This window comes from Lepeophtheirus salmonis, chromosome 2, assembly GCF_016086655.4.
Source record: "Lepeophtheirus salmonis chromosome 2, UVic_Lsal_1.4, whole genome shotgun sequence".
NCBI classification, from domain to species: Eukaryota; Metazoa; Arthropoda; class Copepoda; order Siphonostomatoida; family Caligidae; genus Lepeophtheirus; species Lepeophtheirus salmonis.
In genome coordinates, this window is record NC_052132.2 from 987410 (window position 1) to 1006663 (window position 19254).

A 19254-nucleotide genomic window follows, 5' to 3' on the forward strand; every position below is an offset into this window, starting at 1 on the left:
TCGGTCCAATAGCTGTAGATGAAGACTTTATTTCTTTCTCTTATATTTTTGTTGTTGTCGTTAAGTTTTTGTCGGTCCGCTGTTTCCTTTGAGTCCTTTAATTCCGAATGCTCCTATTTTAACAGTTTTGAACCTTTTTAGACCACCGTTGTATATTCCAGTGTCAATGGCCTGGTTACAGGACTGAGCGAAACGCCCATATCTCAAAATAACAAAATAAGTGTGTGGGATGTAAGCGGTCTACGCTTAGAAAATGTTTATTTTGTATTGTATGGAAAGACAGGTCATCAAATTTGCATTTAGTTTTATTCTACAACTAATTGAGCCTTCCTGAAGCATTTTAATTACTTTCCGAAAAGAGTAGATCAACGGTTATATTAGAATATAAGAGTTCTTCCTTCTTGGCTATCAATTTAAAATGGAGACTATTTAGGCCTGATAATGGCATATCAGCAATTGCATGAGCAAGTCTTTGTAATCGATGCTCATCCGGAACAGCTGGCTCGTGATCTAACATCTTGTATCTAAAGAAAACATTAATTATATTTACATATTTTTGGGTAAATGTATGTACACTCCTTTTTTCGGATTGATATTTGACTCCCCCTGCAGGAAGAGCTTTTCTACTAGGAGCAAGTACAAACTTGGGGAAGTTTGAGTCCTTTTTATTCCAATTGTGGTGGGGTACAGATCATTTTAGTTAGGATCAAAATAGTATCCTTGAATCCAAATAGGTCATCTGTACGTCTCTTGTACTCCCCAAAATATGATACCATGAATGAAAAGATGTACTTTGTATATTTTACTATTCGGTCCATCAGTTAAACACATTCTACATTAATATGGCTTGCTTTCTATTTATTTATTTTCATTTTCAATTAGAGCAAGTTTGGAAAAGTTATTATGTGTTAAAAAATGAACTATGCAAAGTTTACTTTCCTACGGTGTCATCTTTATGTACAATATATCTTGTTTAAAGTTTGAAAGGAGACAAAAGTTCTTTATTTTGTCTAAAATGATTAAAATATACGCATTATTTTGTGTTAATTAATTATATAGACATTATTCTAAAGATTTTAATTCCCCTTAAAGCTACCCTATTGACTATAAATAGAAAATAAAATAGGATATGCGCGCTATACATGTTTCATGAATTTTTTCAAACTTTTTTCTCTTTTTGTTGACGATACTAGAAAAAAACTTGTAAACACTTTTTATAGGTGAGAAATCAAATTTATTAAAACTATTAAATACAAAATAACAAAAATGTCCTTCTAGTATCTATATTGACTAATTAAAGAGTTGTTGCCTTTTTTTTCATAATTTGCTTGAGATGTGCGACCAATTAGGACAATATAATTATTACTTTCATACCATATCACAGCTTTCCCGTAGTAGCTGTAATCGAACCACGAAAAAAGTCGAAAATAAAACACCCTAAATGACATTTTGTTTTTAATCAAATCATTTAAGGGTCAGGCCTATGACGTGCTGAATGATTTTATCTAGCACAGGAAATCAAAGTTTAACCATAGTTGAAAAAATTAGTTGTTGAACAAAAATAAAGAATATTATCTCGTGTTATCTGGCGGCCCATTGAATTGATGAAACTGGCTTATTCAATAATTAAAAAAGGTTGAGTTATTTAAATTAATTCACTTGAACGTAATCAACGAATTTCCATTCTTTTAGCAGTTGAGCGTCTCCAATACCACTTTCTACAACGTCGGCAAGTCCGAAACCCCCATGCAAGAGATCTCAGGGTAATATAGCAAACTGTCTAGAGAACTATCAAAAAGTAAATGGAAAGAGCTTTGTGAGAATGGAGAAGCCATTTTTGACATCAGGAATAAAAAAACCCATCTCCTTACTTGCAAGACTCTTTTAAATTGTATTTTGACACTTTTGACCTCTCTACAGGTCTGATACTGACCCCTTCGACTAAAACTTTTGGGTCTATATCAAGGGGAAGATCTGCCGTGTCCGTCATCCAAACACTGAGGCGCTTAAAGCAACCTTCCTCCAACACTGAGGCACCATGACAGATGACTATATCTGAAGTGTGTGCAAGGGCTTCCCACGCCTGGAAGCTATTATTGCTTCAAATAGGGATTACACTAATGATTAAGAGAGCTCAGACACAGATCTATTTATAGTATAGATTTTTTGAAATTATATTGTTAGTTTAAAATTCAAAGTGTTCTGATTGTAATGGACCGCTCTGTATGTTTAATAAAACAAAGGAAACTACAAATCATTGTACACGTATTAGATCCCTTACATGATTAACAACAAGATGTAAAAAATGTTTAATTGATAAATCAATTTTTTTTTTCCATCTTAGCATAATATTAGGGATGCTACAAGAAGCCTAAAAATGGTCAATTTTGATCCAAGAATACCATTTTTTACAGCTCTAGAATGTAATTTAATAACACTCAAAAATGGTCTGAGAGGTTTCAGAACTTTGCACAATTGAGTTTTTGGATTTTGCCTAGGAGAAAAGCTCTTTTTTGATGGAGTAGAAAAATGTTGGCTAAAAAAAGTGTGTATTTCTCATACCTTCCGATCATAGCTTCTTTCTCATCCAAGTCTTAGACAAGTCATCATCCTCTCCCCCCCCATCCAAAATACTTATTAGAAAATCAATTTACTAACTTGAAGTGAGAGGGTTTGATAGAAGATACACCTCCAAAGAAACTTGGATATGGAGATCTGTATTTTTTAAAGTAGAAAAAGCAAGGAACTTTGATTATCAGACACTCGAATTTAAAAGGAAATCAACTTACAGATATTCATAGTTCCACTTACTACTTCCAGTAATCATTCGACGTGGCTAAAACATGCATACAAATTTTAATTAGGGAATGTACTGAAGGCTCCTCTGTCTAAAATGCAAAACTCTTTGATAATTACAAAAATTGTTATGTTTCAAAAAAGTTTAGGCGGAACTTAGCACAGCCGTTCTTTAAAATGCTCGGATCTAGGTTGACTCAAACAATCATGATTATGCCTTCAGTTGATCCTTTTTCATGTAACAGACATCCAAAAGCTTCCCTTTGTGGTGGCCGAAAATACCAAAATTCATAGGGACTTTTGTCAGGGCTTTGAGGAGACTCAAAGTCTTGCTTTTCAAGCCTGTTGAGGAGGAGTTTGACGCGTTTTACTCGATCCAAATGCTTCAAACCCTCATGAGGAATTCTCTTGTAGGTATTGAAGCTTAAGTTTTGCGTCACGATTTGGCGCATGGTGATTTGACAACTTTCAAATTCATAAAAACTGCCATTTATAGTCACCTTGCCTCTTCTGCCTTCAATGGTGCAGTTACATACCTCAAGAAATTAATTTTGCCTCTTTGGTCTTGATCTATATCTTGTGGGAGCTTTTTTTGTTCCTCTTGTAGTCACATGTACACAGTAGAGTTTGGAGATATCTCTGATGGTTTTTTTTTTTTTTTTCACCCGGGATAGCTTTGGAATTGCAGCTTTGCGTTGCTAAATGATTTAGGTTATGACACTCTTATTTCTCGGTTGACTTCCCTTATTTTTGTTTACAGTTTCTTTAGACAATTGCTTATGCTAAGTTTTTAGTGTAATATATACAAAAATAGCACAAAGGCGCGCCAATTGAAAAGGTGTTGCATCTTAGACAAATGGGCCTGGATTAGACTTAAATAGCATTCTTCTTACGCTAATGTCACAATTATAAGGATTCATGTCATTTAATGGCAAATAATCAACATCATGTATGATAATGCAGTCCCAGTTATTTTCATACATTGCATTGATAAATCCTATATTAACTAATTTCCCTCGATTAAATGGATCGTTTCCAAACTGTATAATTATATAGATGATCCCTATATATAAATTATTTTAGCTAAGACTTTGATTAATTTACTTGATGGATAACATAAATCTTATATTCAAGCTTTTGCTTGGTGAGGATGGGATGCATATGTTGGAGAAAAATCAATAAATGTTCAAATCTATCCCGGTAAGGAATAATAATTGCAGTTGTCCCCTTTGGAACGTCTCTTGGATTACAGAAAACTGGAGAAAAATGACCCCCTTGCTTAACATATCTAACAATTGGGTGTACATGTAATATTATAGGATTATTATATAATAATATTTATATTTACAGATTCTTATTTGATATATGTTTCAAAAAACCTCGTAGAATCATTGGACAAAGGCTGTATCTTAACATTTCCTTCTAGTTGATACGAGAGATTTGGGCACGAAGTTTCTAGGAAATCCTTTTTAACTGTTTTGAATAACAAACTCCTTTGAATATAAACTGTCAATAAAATAAGGATTGATATTAAAAATAGTATTTTTTTGTTGTGTGTGATCGATGTAAGTAACATTCCAGGCTCTATAATTATAACTACTACTCGACTTATTATACAGGAGGGTAATCAGTATTTTGGTACATTTCTTGTATTTTTTTTTTTTTTTGCTTTATCCATCAGAGTCATTCTGATAAGGACTTCGTACAGTGGCGTAACAATTATTTACTCATACTTTATCAACTAAGTCTTACGATTTATTTTGTATTTTTATGACCTCAAACTTCCCCCTCATATCCATCTTTAATATAGATCAATTAACTCAGTGTGGTCGGTAATTAGCGTAATTCAAATTTTTTTTTTTACGAAAATTCTTCTCGTTCATGAAAAATAAGTTTTGGGAGTTTTTTTTTTTTTTAAACTCAGGAGCTCGCTTTGACCTTTTTTATTGTTGCTTACGAAAGTTATAGGCTGAGCTGTTTTTTTTTGTAAAGAAAGCCTTCAGTTTCTTCCTCAAAAACTACTGAATATCAGCTTAGCACATGCTCTGGTTCTTGACCAATGTTCAGATGGACGTCTTGCCATTCCTTTGGATCTTCTTCTCACGGCTTTAATAATAGATGGCGTCTTTTTTGATATCGGTAACCGATCCTGGGTGCTGTTTTGAATCATCCTGTTTCTTGTAACTTCAGTAAGGTCCTCCAGAAAAAGACTTTCCTAACTTTAATGAAGTTTCATGCTATGATTAACGGCTTTTATAAATATATATATATATGTATATATTAGGACTTGTTTGGTACGGTGTGGTATCGCTGTTGAGTTTGGTACGAACCTTACAGCTCGGCACACTCGGCACCGTACCATTTTCAAACTACCCTCGTATATAATCAAGCTTTAAATTTCTCAGAGATGTTTAGTGACTATTTTGATTTGAATTATTAATCATTTTATAGTTTTTGTGGAAAATATATACATTATATTACACTGATTTGACATAAATATCACTTTAAAAGTCATTCTTATCCAAGGAAAATGCCTTAATCTACGTAATTTAATTAAGAATCATATCGTAGCTTTATCTAATAAGTAAAGTTTACTTTAAATTTGAATAAATGTGTTCATTTTGCCATTAGAGTGGGTTTTGTTCTACATATTTGTATATCTCACCAGTGTTTTATTCTTCCAAAAACTATTATCGTAATTATCAATTCTAGGGAATATAACATTTATGTCTACAGGGTATATAAAATCTTTTAAACAATTTAATGTCAGATTAATCATTTACCACAACTTAAGTTTGATTAGTACATAGTTATACTTTTATATACATTTATTCACAAATGTAAAGCATTTCTCATGATTGATATGATCTCTGTTGGTCTCAATAATGACCTGTGGGTGAGGCTGGAATGTCATGCAAACTTGATAAAAATATAGTCTAATTCAAACTTTTTTGATAGATGAGTTCAGGATTTCAATTTTACTATTACGTATTTAGCAGCCCCTGGACTATATTTGGCACAATTTAAAGGAGTACAACTGGTTGAAGTCAAGGATATGTGAAGGTAATTCCCGCTTTAACAATATTTGCAGTATGATAAGTATGTAGTTTATACCCAATTATACTTTCAAGACATCTTAGGTAAATTTATTTGAAAACCCTATTTTTCAAGATTACCAAGTATTTGGCCCCTGTTAATCGGCATTCTATATCAAACGAAATTTCTGTATTTTGTACCATCATTACTGATGCAGGATATTTTGCCCTAAATATGTAGCTAATTTTCCTTAGGGCTGCTCTTGACCTAACTATTTCCCAAATTATGACTCGATCAATATAAAATGTCATCGAATCCGAGAAAAGCAAACAAAGTGAAAACATAAAAATGTATATGCTCCTTAATAAACTTCGATTGGCACTGACAACGTACCAAACAATATTTTTTGTGCCTTTAATACATGACCAGCTACCCATAATATACTAATGACTTCATACCGGCAGTTTTACTATAATCCCAAATTGTGGGAGGACACACATACTTTTTCTATGCAATTTTAAGCATGGGTATCCCTAGATTTTCCTTATATATATTGTTTGTAGCCTCAGGATCAAGTTGGACGGTTTTTGTGAGTAAGGAACATCCTTAAATTTTTCTCTTTACTATAAGCAAAAGGCTGATCTCCAAGCCGTTAATAATGATATCGAGAGTGCGCTTCCCAGGGTGGATCTCTTAATCTTTTTACCGACATCTTTTTTTCTAAGTGTGCTACAGACATGACTAAGGTCTTGGTTTGAAGCTAACTACACTGAATTTGTCTTTTTCTCAAGCAAGCATGCGATATAAGAACTTTAAGCCCTTCAAAAATGCAATGGAATATATATGTTAAAATATTTTATAAACAGCTGGTATAAGTAGATTTGTGAAAATTGAGAAAATCATTCTAAGCATACATGAAAAAAGCACATACTTAATAATATTACTCTTACGTATTTTTGCTCAATATACATATTGACAATCAAAAGTATTATCAAACAAGATGCATTTAATTTATATAGTAGTATCAGCCTGCAGACATTTAACTACACAAAGTTAACAACTTTCTTTTAATATATTATATTTCGACAATTTTCACATCTCTAGTTGTAAGAGTAAGTCTTGTTGGACTCAGAGTGGAACTGAAGATCGAAATCAGAGTTAATACAGTGTGAGACATGTGTTTTTTTTTTGTTTTTTTTCATTCTCGCTGCGTCTAACTAACCTTACTCTTCAACATTTTTCCAATTGTAATGATTGCAAAGTCAATTAAACTTTATTATTCTTTGACACCTGCTCCGAGGACATTGCGAAAAGGGGGGAGTTTTACTAAGGATTGAACATCTACCAAATAAAAGTAGATGTACAAGGGCCAGCTCAACGCCACCTTAAATACGAAAAGAAACAGATAAAAAGGCCAAAAATAAGTTGGTATTTTGCCAATTGTTTCCCGTCTTTAAAATGTTATTCGATCCTTGTTTTGAACACAAGCCAAATCAACAATTAGAACACTGATAAGAGGAAAAGAAAAAATTAATAGTCGATAATTTTGGGTTTCTTTTATTTTACATACCGAAATACAAAAGTATATTGGAGATTCCGAATAGTTTAGAGCAAAAAATGTGAAATATTAATAATTCCAGATATTTGCAAGTTACTCAAGTAATTGTCAGGTCCTATCCTTGTTTTAATTATGTCTTCATTATTTAATTACTTCTATATTTTTTAACTTGAAAAGTATTTTCAAAATGGAGGTAACATGTAGATATAATACATTCTCATGCCTTTTATTGAAACAGCTGCCTGATGTATCACTTATTTTATTTAGAAAAAACGGGTTAAAGAATATTTAAAGTTTAAAATATAACATATTTTTTTAATGAAATAGTCTAATGCTGTCTGTTTAAAGTATAAGGTTTTGATTTGGATAGGTCTAAAAAAGCTAAAAAAGACTGTAGGCCTTTCAGTCCGGTTCTAATAAAATTTGTCAGTTCTAGGAAGGATCCTTTTCGGACTTTTGTAGAAACTTCTACAGCTTAAATTACGTAGTTACTACTAATTAAGCTATTTGATTCGCGGAAGTTAAATCGTAATTCAAAGATACAAGATACCTGTAATGTGTGACTAGAACGTATTATTATACTTTCTAGATACATACATTATTTTCTTACTTTTCCTTCGAACTTAAAGATGGATGTATCAGTCATAAGGATCGTTAAATGTAAACAAGTTTGGACTTATAAAAAAAATGAGCAAGGGGGCGAGGAAAAAAGACTGATAAGGCCATGAGTCGTAGGAATGATTCCACACTGTTGAAGTTAATTGAATCTTTTGATTTTTAGATAACGATAATGATTATATTTCACGATAGTATATGTAAGAAGGCAACTCAGTCATTGTAAAATTGTCACATAAACTATACAACTATCAATGATACATGAAATTTTGATAACTAATCCTTTATCAATTTGATTTGAATCACAGCGAGTCATTCTTCTTTGAGACATTCTCAAAATGGATGATTGAATTATTTATAATAATCTATGAATCATCACTACATTTTGTTGCATGTTTGCAATTGTCCTAAAACAAACATATTATCTCAACTTTACTTCATTTCCAAAATAGTGATTCCTCTAGTGTGCAGTTATTGTAGTCTACGTATATATTTTCAAGATCTTAAAGACCCCAAGCGCAAAAACACAACATATAATGGGTGTAATAAAAAGATATCCATTATTTTTCCAAACAGATGGCTCTAGTAATGTGTTGCTCGTGTTGTATTAGTGTCATTAGTTTATGCTAGATGGTGTTAGAAAGGCTAGGTTTCATACTAAAAAAACTTTTCAAGTTGTTGTGTGATTGCCTGACTCAGTTTGAAGGTGCGTCAAAGATGGAAGTTTGAAGGTGCGTCAAATATGGACACCCGCAATTAGAGAATACTCCATATTTTACAGCTTTTCTTCGAAAAAAGGTTAAAACGTAATTCAAGTGACTAGCAATGTGAATAGTGTTTATAGTCTGGATACTTTAACATTAGGATATGGGCAATTTTGCTTGTATGTATTCCGTTCCGTTGATTTTTTTTATGTCAAAGATGCCCCCGCTCTGGAAGGTCAGGTGTCAAAATGTGGATTTTCGATAATCAAAATCATAGAGTCCAACCGTCATGAAAGTACTATCTTGTTTACCAAAGGCTATTAGTTGATATTAGTCAATATTAATTGAAAAAAAGTTAAAAGATCTATTAAAATAATGGTGTCTTTTAACTACACCTACTATTAAGTAGATATACTTTCATGGATGTTTCTAGCTTAATAATGAATGGGTATGTAGGTGGAAGGAGTATATTTTGGAGGACTCAAGATGCATCCTCGCCCATGAAAAATCCTATACAACTATTATATATGTATTTATTTATTACATTGTGTGTCCATTTTCTCTCTATTTTTAATTCTATGGTATTTCTATCACTTTGCTCTTCATAGTCATTATTTTAAAAGTAGTACATCAACAAGTATCAATGAATGTTTATTATCGAAAATAATAGACTTGATAATTCCCAGTAATTCCAAGGTTAATTGAAATACAAGGTAAGACCATCATGTAATCCAGCTTGCTAGAATTTTCTATTTGATGTATCGATCCCACTGACAGACAGACAGATTTTGAAAAATCAATTGAAAATTAATAAGTAAGAGGTACATTAGTCGGTATCAGCTGATTGACAACTGCCCACCAATAGAAAATCAGCCTAATTTCTGATTGGTGGATCCCTAGTATTGGATTTCGGTCTCAAAATCAAAAATCGGTCTCAGCCATTAACAATTTTTGTAAGCCTGAGTGCTTTTGTCTTAGTTTGTAGTGACCGTTTTCGTTTTAAAATTCGATCTTGATCGCTCCAAAGAGTGAACTTGGATATTATACACCACACGATTAATAAAAAGAATTCCTATTCGTTTGAATATTGATTCTGTCTCCAATACTTTGTAGTATACTCCTGAAACATTGAATCAGATTATATATAATTATTGACTTATCTTGATAATGCGTTGCTTAGGAAAGATTAAGAAAAACATATTTTTGACCGAAGTTTATTACAACACAAATAATAATCAGTGCGGGTGATGCCCAAACTCATGTTGTTAATATGTTTTTTAATATAGGGATGTATTTTTTATCTATACTTATAGAAGTTTTTTTAGCACTTTAGTTTATATTTATAATTTGAAAATGATTAGAATATTTAAAACAAATAAAACGATAATTAAATGATTTCGATATCTTTGTAGTCCATCTATATATTTTGCATTTAAATACTTTTTATTTTTGGGGTTGTTATTTATCAAGATTACAAACTGCGTTTTAAAAATAATGTTTACATACAGACGGTTAAAGGTAAAACAAAGATATTACAGACTGAGGGATGATCTAAAACTTACATTAGCTTTGAATTACGACTATAACCACGTTATTATTTATTTTGTCCTTTGAGTAACTACATAATGCAGTCTGTTTCCTTCTCTTTGGAAAAAAATAAGGTTTATAAAGAGACAAACACCATCGTTCTATTCCCATTTCAGATTATTCCAACTGTACTGAGCTTTACAGTTTTCTTCTTGCTCTCGAAAGACCCGACGTTTGACTGCCTTTCCCAATCCTCCCAGTGGATTGTAGTGCCACAACCAATCGTCTCTTCTTCTAAAAATTCCTGGAACATAACGAAGTGGAAATCCCAGTTCTTGCCTAATATTCAGTTAACGTTTGTTCCTCAATCCATGAGTCTTGTTCAATATGAACAGTTCATCCCGACCAACGATAATATAATTTCTAACAGAGAATAAAGTCATTGGAACTTATTACATTAAAATTTCTGTTGTGTTTATATACTTTTTGTCAAATCTTAATATACATTATACTGGTGAAAGGTATTATAGCAATTTTTCTACTTTTTTTTAAATTATCATTTATTTCGGTGAAACTTTAAAAACTAACCAAATCAAAACTTTAATAACCTAAAGTGCAATCAATAATCCTTAATAAACATGTGACAATAAAAAAAATAATATAAAAACAACTATATAAAAAACTAGAAGCTTAATATATTTTATTTAAACAAGGATTAACAATCTAATATAGTCTTTAACAATGATTTCCAACAGAACATTTGTGGTGTCATTAATTGCTTTAAGTGAATATAGGTAACTTTGTACTTTCGTTATAACAGCATTTTTTGGCAAAATAGATTTTGAATTGTCTAAAAGAACAAGATTTATGGAACATATCAGTAACTCTCGAGGTCTTAAGACAGGCTCATGCTAATGATGTTCTACAACCAATCATGCAGCATCTTATAAGTTGCAAATTTTTGAGTTCTCTTCTTTGTGATGTTCAATGGACTCTAAAGAAGCTTGAGTTATCTCTCCGTCAAATATACCTCTGAGAGGCTCAACATTACAGATTCCTAAGTCTTTGTAAAACATTCCAAATGTTAACACCGTAGGGGATCTTAGAAAATGTAACGTACTTTTGGCTAAGATTCAGATTAAAAAAAGCATTTCTGATATGAAGATGAACTCCAATAAATTACAGGTGAAAAAAAATGTACCTTCAGAAATGCTCGTTCCTTTTTGAGAGTAGCAGATCTAAGGTCAATATGGAAAAGATCTGATATCAAATTAATTGAGAGTGTTGCGTGACAAAGAGGTCTGAATGTGGCTGGAAAGCAAATTTGTCGAGGCTTTACGAACTCAATTTTGTCTCCAGCTGAAAATTGGTTTACTTACAGAGTCTGTACTGGTATACTTGAAGTGTCCTCTATTATGAAACTAGAGGGGCGGTGTTTTTTTCTGCCAAGTAGATGAGGAGACACCATCTCACATTTTATATGACTTAACATGAAGCAACAAAGCTTTTCGAGCAGCTTGTAACGTTGTTGTATCATCTTTTGGAGGAAAAATTATGAGGGACGACTTTTTCGCTTTGACGTCCCCATTTTTTCTATTTTATCACTTTTACTTTTTGTTCTGCCATTTTTTCACACAAGATTTTAGAGGGGAGCTCCTTAGCTCCCGTGATCTTGCATTAAATTAGCAAAAGCAAATGTGAGATGAAATAAATCAATTTCAAATTCCTAGTAGGTATCATGATGGTAATACAGTTACCCCCAACATCATCAGAATTAGCCAACCTAATTTTGGTACTACAACTAAGTAAGGTCAATAAAAATACTCATTTTATTAAATTTGGTTGACGTTTATGTCTTGAACAATTGCAATTTCTAAACACAGTTGGAGCAAAAAATATTTTTGTGATTTTTTTTCAAATGATGTATGTTAATAAAATATTTCAAAGATCAAATAAAGATGATCTTGTTTACTTATTTTTTGTGTATTGCCTGCCTTAATTGTAGCAAGGAATAAGTCTTAACACTATAACGCTATTTACTCAAACTTTTTTAACTGAATATCACAAATTTACGTTATTATACTTTAATACTTTAACTTATCAATTTACTAGTAATCTACTGATAAAGTCTTTATCGTATTTTTGACTTTAAGGGAAGAATTAAAGAGAATAGACCTACAATATAAAAATATGAAAGTTTTTTAATAGTTTCACGAAGTAAGAAAAATATTCCTGAATTTGAAAATTTCGACTACTTTTTATATTAACTGTTCTAGTGTTACTTGAAATTATAGAAGAGTCTCATTTATAATGTAGAATCACGTTATATTTTATCCTCCAAAACCATAACTTTAATCAATAATACCATATGTATCGCTCCAGCCTTTTCCTTGCACTCGCTCGATCCCAGCCTATCTGTAGCTCTCAACAACTTGAAGGATGTTTTGTAAGTTTTCCTCTTTTCTAGCTTGGCCTAATAGGTCTTATGCTATCTTCACCCCTCTATCTGCTCCATTGTTAACCCCAGACAAGTTATCGATTTTATCTTTTCTTTCAAAAGCCAGGATCTGTTTCCCATTTTTCAATTTTTTTTTGTAAGAGGCTTTTGTCCAACCTCATCAGGTTAAAAAAAGACCAGAAATCTTTGGAACAACAATGGAAATTAGAGCCTAAAAGAAAAAAAAGCACAATTATCTTTATTTGATCATTGAAATATTTTATTAACATACATCATTTGAAAAAAAATCACAACAAACATTTTTTGCTCCAACTGTGTTTAGAAATTGCAATTCTTCAAGACATAAACGTCAACCAAATTTAATAAAATGAGTATTTTTATTGACCTTACTTAGTTGCAGTACCAAAATTAGGGTTGGCTGATTCTAAAAAGAATTTGTAATTTCAGGGGCAACCGCATCACCCTAATGAACATAGGTAGGAATTACCCAAATATCAGTCCTCAGTTCTACTCTAAGGACATTATTTTGCTCGGAATATATTCAATGCAGAGTGCAATTAACACATCTCTGCTTCTGAAACAATCTTATGTTTTGGCCAAATTTCTTTGAGAAATTAAATTTTCCAATTTTGGTTACTCCAAAAAAAAAAAATCAATATTTGGATTTGGTTATCGTTTACCTCTTGAACAATTGCAATTTCTAAACACGTATGGAGCAAAACTTTTGTGTTGCTCATTGTTTTAAAACTATGTTTGTTAATCAAATATTTCAATGATCAAATAAAAATGATCTTTTTGTATAATTTTTTTTTTTGTAAAGCCTCTTAGTATGTTTTTGTACTGAACAACAATTTGTAATTTAGCTATATACATGTATGTAGTATAAAGAAACTACCAGTCGGGCAATTGAAATCTGAACACTTACTAATTCGATAATTAAGTAATTTTGAGTGATTGAAATTATTCATTCAAATTCTGATATCTTATAGCAAAAATAATAATTTACAATGCAAACAAGTCTGAGTTGTGTAGTTTACGTACAAGTCAAGAAAAAGATCCACGAATTTCCATTGGTTCACTCCTTGTCGCTGGAACAACACCGACAGACGTTTTCAAGAAGTTGGGCGTCTCCAGGACCACTACCACCAAATCTGAATTGTTGGAGAGGAAGAAGGGCTCTGAAAAAAAGGCCAAACTGGACCCGGAGGACTTACAGAAAAAAGCTTAGGCCAATCCACTCAAGTACATGAGGGTCCTTGCAATAGATCTTGGGGTTTCACACCAGGCTGCCAAGGGAGAGCTATCAAAAAGGTCTCGGAAAGGTCCTTGTGCAAGTAGAAAGGCCACTTTTGACACCAGCAATGAAAGCACCCTATCTCCTCTACTCCAAGACTTTTTTTGAATGAGTATTTTGAACTCTATTTTGACGCTTTTGGCCCCATAAAGCCCTAATGCCAACCCCTTTGACAACACCTTTTGGGAGCATGTCGAGAGGAAGGCCTTTAGTGGCCCGGTTCCAAACACAGAGGCCCTCAAAGCCATTGTCAGCAAGCACTGGGACACCATGACGGTGACTACAGCCGCAGCAGATCTCAGCCCTTCCATCTCCACCTGGCAGCCATTATTGCCGTATGCAGGACTCAGCTGGACCAGACCGAGAGTGAAATGGAATACAATTTTCAGTCCTAAATAAGGACGTACACAAAACTAAGTATAAGTACAAAATGATGTTGATGGAAATTGTAAAGAAAAGGGGATTCTCGCCATGACTTATTGGTAATTATTGAGTGAGAATTTATAACGAAGTTTGATTAGATCTCCACTTCATTCAGCAATTAATCAAGAAAAAAGGGCATTTGTACTACTTAAGTTTGTAATAAACACAGGTAAAAAAAAAAAGAATAAGTAATATTGTTTTTTTGCTCAGACTAAAATCATAAATGTTTTACCAGAAAACATAAATCACGACTTCTTCATTGAAAAATAAAACAAAACATTTACAAACTAATGAAGAACAACAAACAAGGAATAGTAATAGACACACAGACATACAAATTATACAGTCCCTTAAAATATTAACGGTCTAATGAACATCAATTCGACAGAGTTACTTCCTATTGATAATTATTGATAGTATTGCCATATTGATATTTCTAATATAAGGATTTTTACCCCTAACAATAAGTAGTTAAATACCTAAGGTTACTGGTAGTGACGTTTGTGTCACTACCAATATTTAAATTCATACGTGAGTGTCAACGGTACATGAGTGTTATTTATTTATATTCCCTTGTAAACAAAGTGACAGAGACAGGGGCGTCATCTTGCGAGAAAATTATACAACTCTCTGAATGATAATATTATATTATAAAAAATAACTTGTACGTAAGTTTTTCACATAAAGCGTGCTGTCCAATTTATTCTGGGCATAGACTATTTTTTTAAACAATAACCTACGGACTGTCACACCACCTTGAGGATAATAAATACTTTTTACAGTATACCCATATGGGTGCAACTTATTTTCTAAATGCTCGTAATATGAGATCCTTAAATATCATTGGCTAACTTTTACTCATTTTGAAAAATATTTAGAGGTATAAAGTTTAGAAATTTTTCACTTTAAAAAAAAATGGTGTTGTTGTTTTTTGCACACACATTAAAGATTTGTGTGCAAAATAAAAATAAATTTTTACGAGAATTATGTATCTACGTTTCCAAAGGAAGAATAACTACTGTATTTACATGAAGTATTGAATTCCACTAATAAACTTCTTCTTTCGCGTATCACAAACAAACAATTCAACAACTACCTCCCAAAATTCGCAAGTACGCATATTACTTATTAATTTAAACAAAAAAAAATGCCAATTGAGTTGACATTGACCTACATGACCTTTTTATGACTTTTATTTCACCTTTATTTGAAGAGAATTATTCATATTACAAAAATTTCCAAAAATAAGTCAGAAATTTTGGTCAAATGAAAAGCAACTTTAGATAGTAGATTTAGTTACTGTCATTCTTACAGTATAAATATGATCTTTATTGTTAGATGAGGCTAAAAAAATGGTTTATAATTAGCCAAGGACATCAATAGACTAAAAGAGACATTTTAAGACCCTAAGGACATTGATCAATGTATATGTATATGATTTATATTTCATATTTGAAAAGATATCGAGATATATTATAACTTCAAATTATTAAAAGAAACAGATAAAATAGAATATTCAACATTGTATTCACTCTAATTAGAAACAAATGATTTTGAGAATTCTCCCATTTTCTTTTCAGAGAAAAGGTTGAGTGAGATAATAAAAGTAACGACTGGTTACTATACTAACTCCAAACACATTCTATAAAGTTTTTAACTGACCAACATAAAAATGAATATTTTATTAATATAAAACTTTACTAGCCCTAAGTAGTGGTAGATATAAATATAATTATGATAAATTGAGTTCTTTTTCACTTTTATATGTATTTCATTCTTGTGACTTCATAATATATAATGGCATGTGCAAAAATAATATTAACACTGTAGATTATTGAAGGTATAATATTTCTAAATTAATAATTTATTACAAAAGATATTTAGAGGTTATTTCAGTTTATAGGATGTGCAAACACCCCTAGGAAGGAACAAAAGTTTAAACAAACTTTTATGTTTATATTTTTAAATTAATAATAGCATATAGCTTTGTTTTTGAATTATTTAAAAAATATATATCTGTAGATTAATTCCCTTAACAATTTTAATTTGATAATATTTGAAACACAGTACTTTAAAGTACATTTTCGAAAGTTGGAGCTCATCAATCCTTATAATAATATTAATTAGGGTACATGACCCATCAATACATAAGCAAACTGCACTTTAGAAGCCCTGCAAATTGTACTTCCAGAAGCTAAAATTATATTGTCACAATTACAAAATTAATAATTGATAAGTTATACTTGAAAGGTCATATCGGGTTTAAATTATGGCTCTTAAATCAAATAAAGGTTCTCAACTATAGTTAACATTCTGGAATATTTCAAAATATCCCAGAAATGTAAACACAGAACCTACAATTGACCAAATTATATACATATGATGTAAAAATATATATTTTTTTTTATAAATGTCTATCTAAGAAAAACAATACATTCATTATTCGATAACCATTCCAGTTATTTCTTGAATAAAGTCTAGATGAGTTGATACACGTGCATATCCATTGACACCTCCTACACATTTTCCATTAGTAATAAATTGGTTGACTCCAATTTGCATATACTTTCCATCTTCCATTTCGTAGTTAAGAGGGCCACCGCTGTCACCAAAACAGACGGCCTTTCCTTGATTTGCATCAGTACAGATAATATTGTCTTGAAAATTGCATTGAATAACTGTTACATTTTTAGCAAAATATAATTCGGGATAATTTGCTCTATCAAAATTATTTACACCCCATCCTGTTATGGTCGTTGATGCACCAACAAAGGTCTTATTAGCATCTGCACGTGTTGGTAAGCAAACTGGTCGGACATATTCATTTAATTCCAAAGGAATCTCCAATTTGATCAAAGCAAAGTCTCCAGTTGGTGATTCGTAAAATTCGGTACTTGTTCGGACTTGCATATTTGGTTCATCTGTGCCTACTGTAGGGCAATGAGCTCCAACGCGAATTTTGGCCCAATCATCATTTAATACACAATGTCTTGCAGTTATAATCCAATTTTCATCTAAAACAGAACCAGTACAATGACCATTGGTGGTTACAAAAGCTAGCCATGGAAACTGATGCTTTGCTGATTCCTGTCCCCCAATGATTTTTGAATCCACAGAAGGTTTGTTTTCCAAACCACAAATATCTGGATATTTGGGATTAGCCAAAACAGATCCAATGATTGTCAGTAACACTAATGCTCTCATGATTACACTAGTTAATTATTATTTACGCATATTTATATAGAATGGGATGATGATAAAGATATTGTTATCTGTTCTGATCAATCAAACAAATCCAAATATTCCTGGAAGTAAATGCATAGATATTACGAACAAAAGATATTTTTGATAAGTAAAATGTTAATATTTAACTTTCAAGGGATGTTGATATCTTAAATTGGAATATAAATGATAACTCTTGATTGTTAAAGTAAATGAAGGATTTAGAGTTGGAGACAATTCCTCTTCATAATTGATCTAACATATTATCAGGATGATATTAATTTTGACATGAAAGAGTCCCAATGAAATATAGGATCGTATTGGAAATGAGGATTTAACTTTCTGGAGTTGACGATAGGAGCAAACAAGACCTCATAATTATAGCACATCTTTGCAAAAGGATTATTTCCCGAGGTTCCATGAGTTGAAGTGAAGCGCCTCGGACTCCAAAAGACTCCATAGATACTTGGCTAGAGTTAGAATCCGAGTAGAGATTTGACAGTGAATCGGATATTGGAGGTATTCATGGAATACATGGTATCATATTGAAGAACTGGGTCCATAATATTCTTTTCAGAGACGGAGTTGGAAACACAGACATGATCCTTTGTATATTGTATTAATTATTAATACAACAAAAAGTGGAGTGATGATTTTCCTTTTTCTAATTTATTCTTCTAATTTATGTACTGTGTGTCTCTTCCTTCCTCTATTCGTTGTCATAAAATAATATGAGATCCTTCATCTCAAGGATTGCCAAATAATCAAGGATTCCCCCGCGTACAAGAGTATGTACGTCGTATTTTGAATTTTATCCACGCAAGAGATAAATATTCAAACAGCATTTGCACTCCTATGTATATTTATCTTGTATATTTTTACTATTTCATGGTGTCCGAAATTAAGAAACATGATTCGAATAACGTCCAAAACTAAAAGAAATGATTTGAAGCTGGTCCAAAATTATGAAGTTTTGAAAGGCATTCCCTCTTTCTAAATCATAGCTCCTCACAAGTCAATGGAGTCCTAAAGTAAATTATCCTTGTCAAAGATTAAGAAAGAACTTGTACTTCTTATCTTAGACGAAACTACGATATCTCTGGAGTTAAAATTTATTATCTTAATTTTGATGAACGAAAACGATTGATTACTACATCAAGCACTTCAATTCAGTCTCAGTGGTATGGATGGATGAAAACTGTGATTCAATCAATAATAACGTTATCCATTCATGGCATATTATAACCTCTGTTTTCCTGAAATTTGTACACACAACTTAAATGTTTACTAATGAATGATTCCACTCCATATTTTAGTCGAGGTTATCATCATTAAAACCTATATAGTCTAGTTAATATAAGAAATCAAATATTAAGATATAATATCATACTATCTACCCATCTTCATAATTCTCATTAGTTATTCGTTATAGATCCTTTTCTTATTCAATAAATAATTATTATTAACTCTTTCTAAATTGTAAATATAATTTTAAAAAAAGTAAAGATCTATTAAATCCAATATTCAGAGCTATAATTGAGTCTATCTTTTCAGTATTCAGCTAGAGTCTAAGTCCTCATGCTTCGGGTCTTTCTGGTTCGGAGTCCAAGTTATAATGCTC

General features: G+C 31.8%; 1 protein-coding gene and 1 long non-coding RNA gene across 3 annotated transcripts; both read right to left on the bottom strand.

Annotated features, from left to right (window-relative positions):
• Positions 1-241: 241 nt before the first annotated feature.
• Positions 242-4155, bottom strand: LOC139907686 (uncharacterized). 2 transcript variants are annotated; one of them, XR_011784408.1, is made up of 3 exons: positions 2790-4155; positions 2659-2715; positions 242-524 (listed from the first exon to the last, which is right to left on the bottom strand). It is a non-coding gene; the product is annotated as an uncharacterized lncRNA (long non-coding RNA). The 2 variants fall into 2 exon arrangements; XR_011784409.1 differs by lacking the exons at positions 2659-2715; positions 2790-4155 and adding an exon at positions 2563-2594.
• Positions 4156-16158: 12003 nt separating this feature from the next.
• Positions 16159-18324, bottom strand: LOC121132269 (chymotrypsin BI). Its single transcript, XM_040727635.2, has 2 exons — positions 17784-18324; positions 16159-17716 (listed from the first exon to the last, which is right to left on the bottom strand). The coding sequence occupies exon 2, from the start codon at positions 17613-17615 to the stop codon at positions 16851-16853; it is 765 nt and encodes a 254-aa protein (XP_040583569.1). The 5' UTR covers positions 17616-17716; positions 17784-18324; the 3' UTR covers positions 16159-16850.
• Positions 18325-19254: the final 930 nt, after the last annotated feature.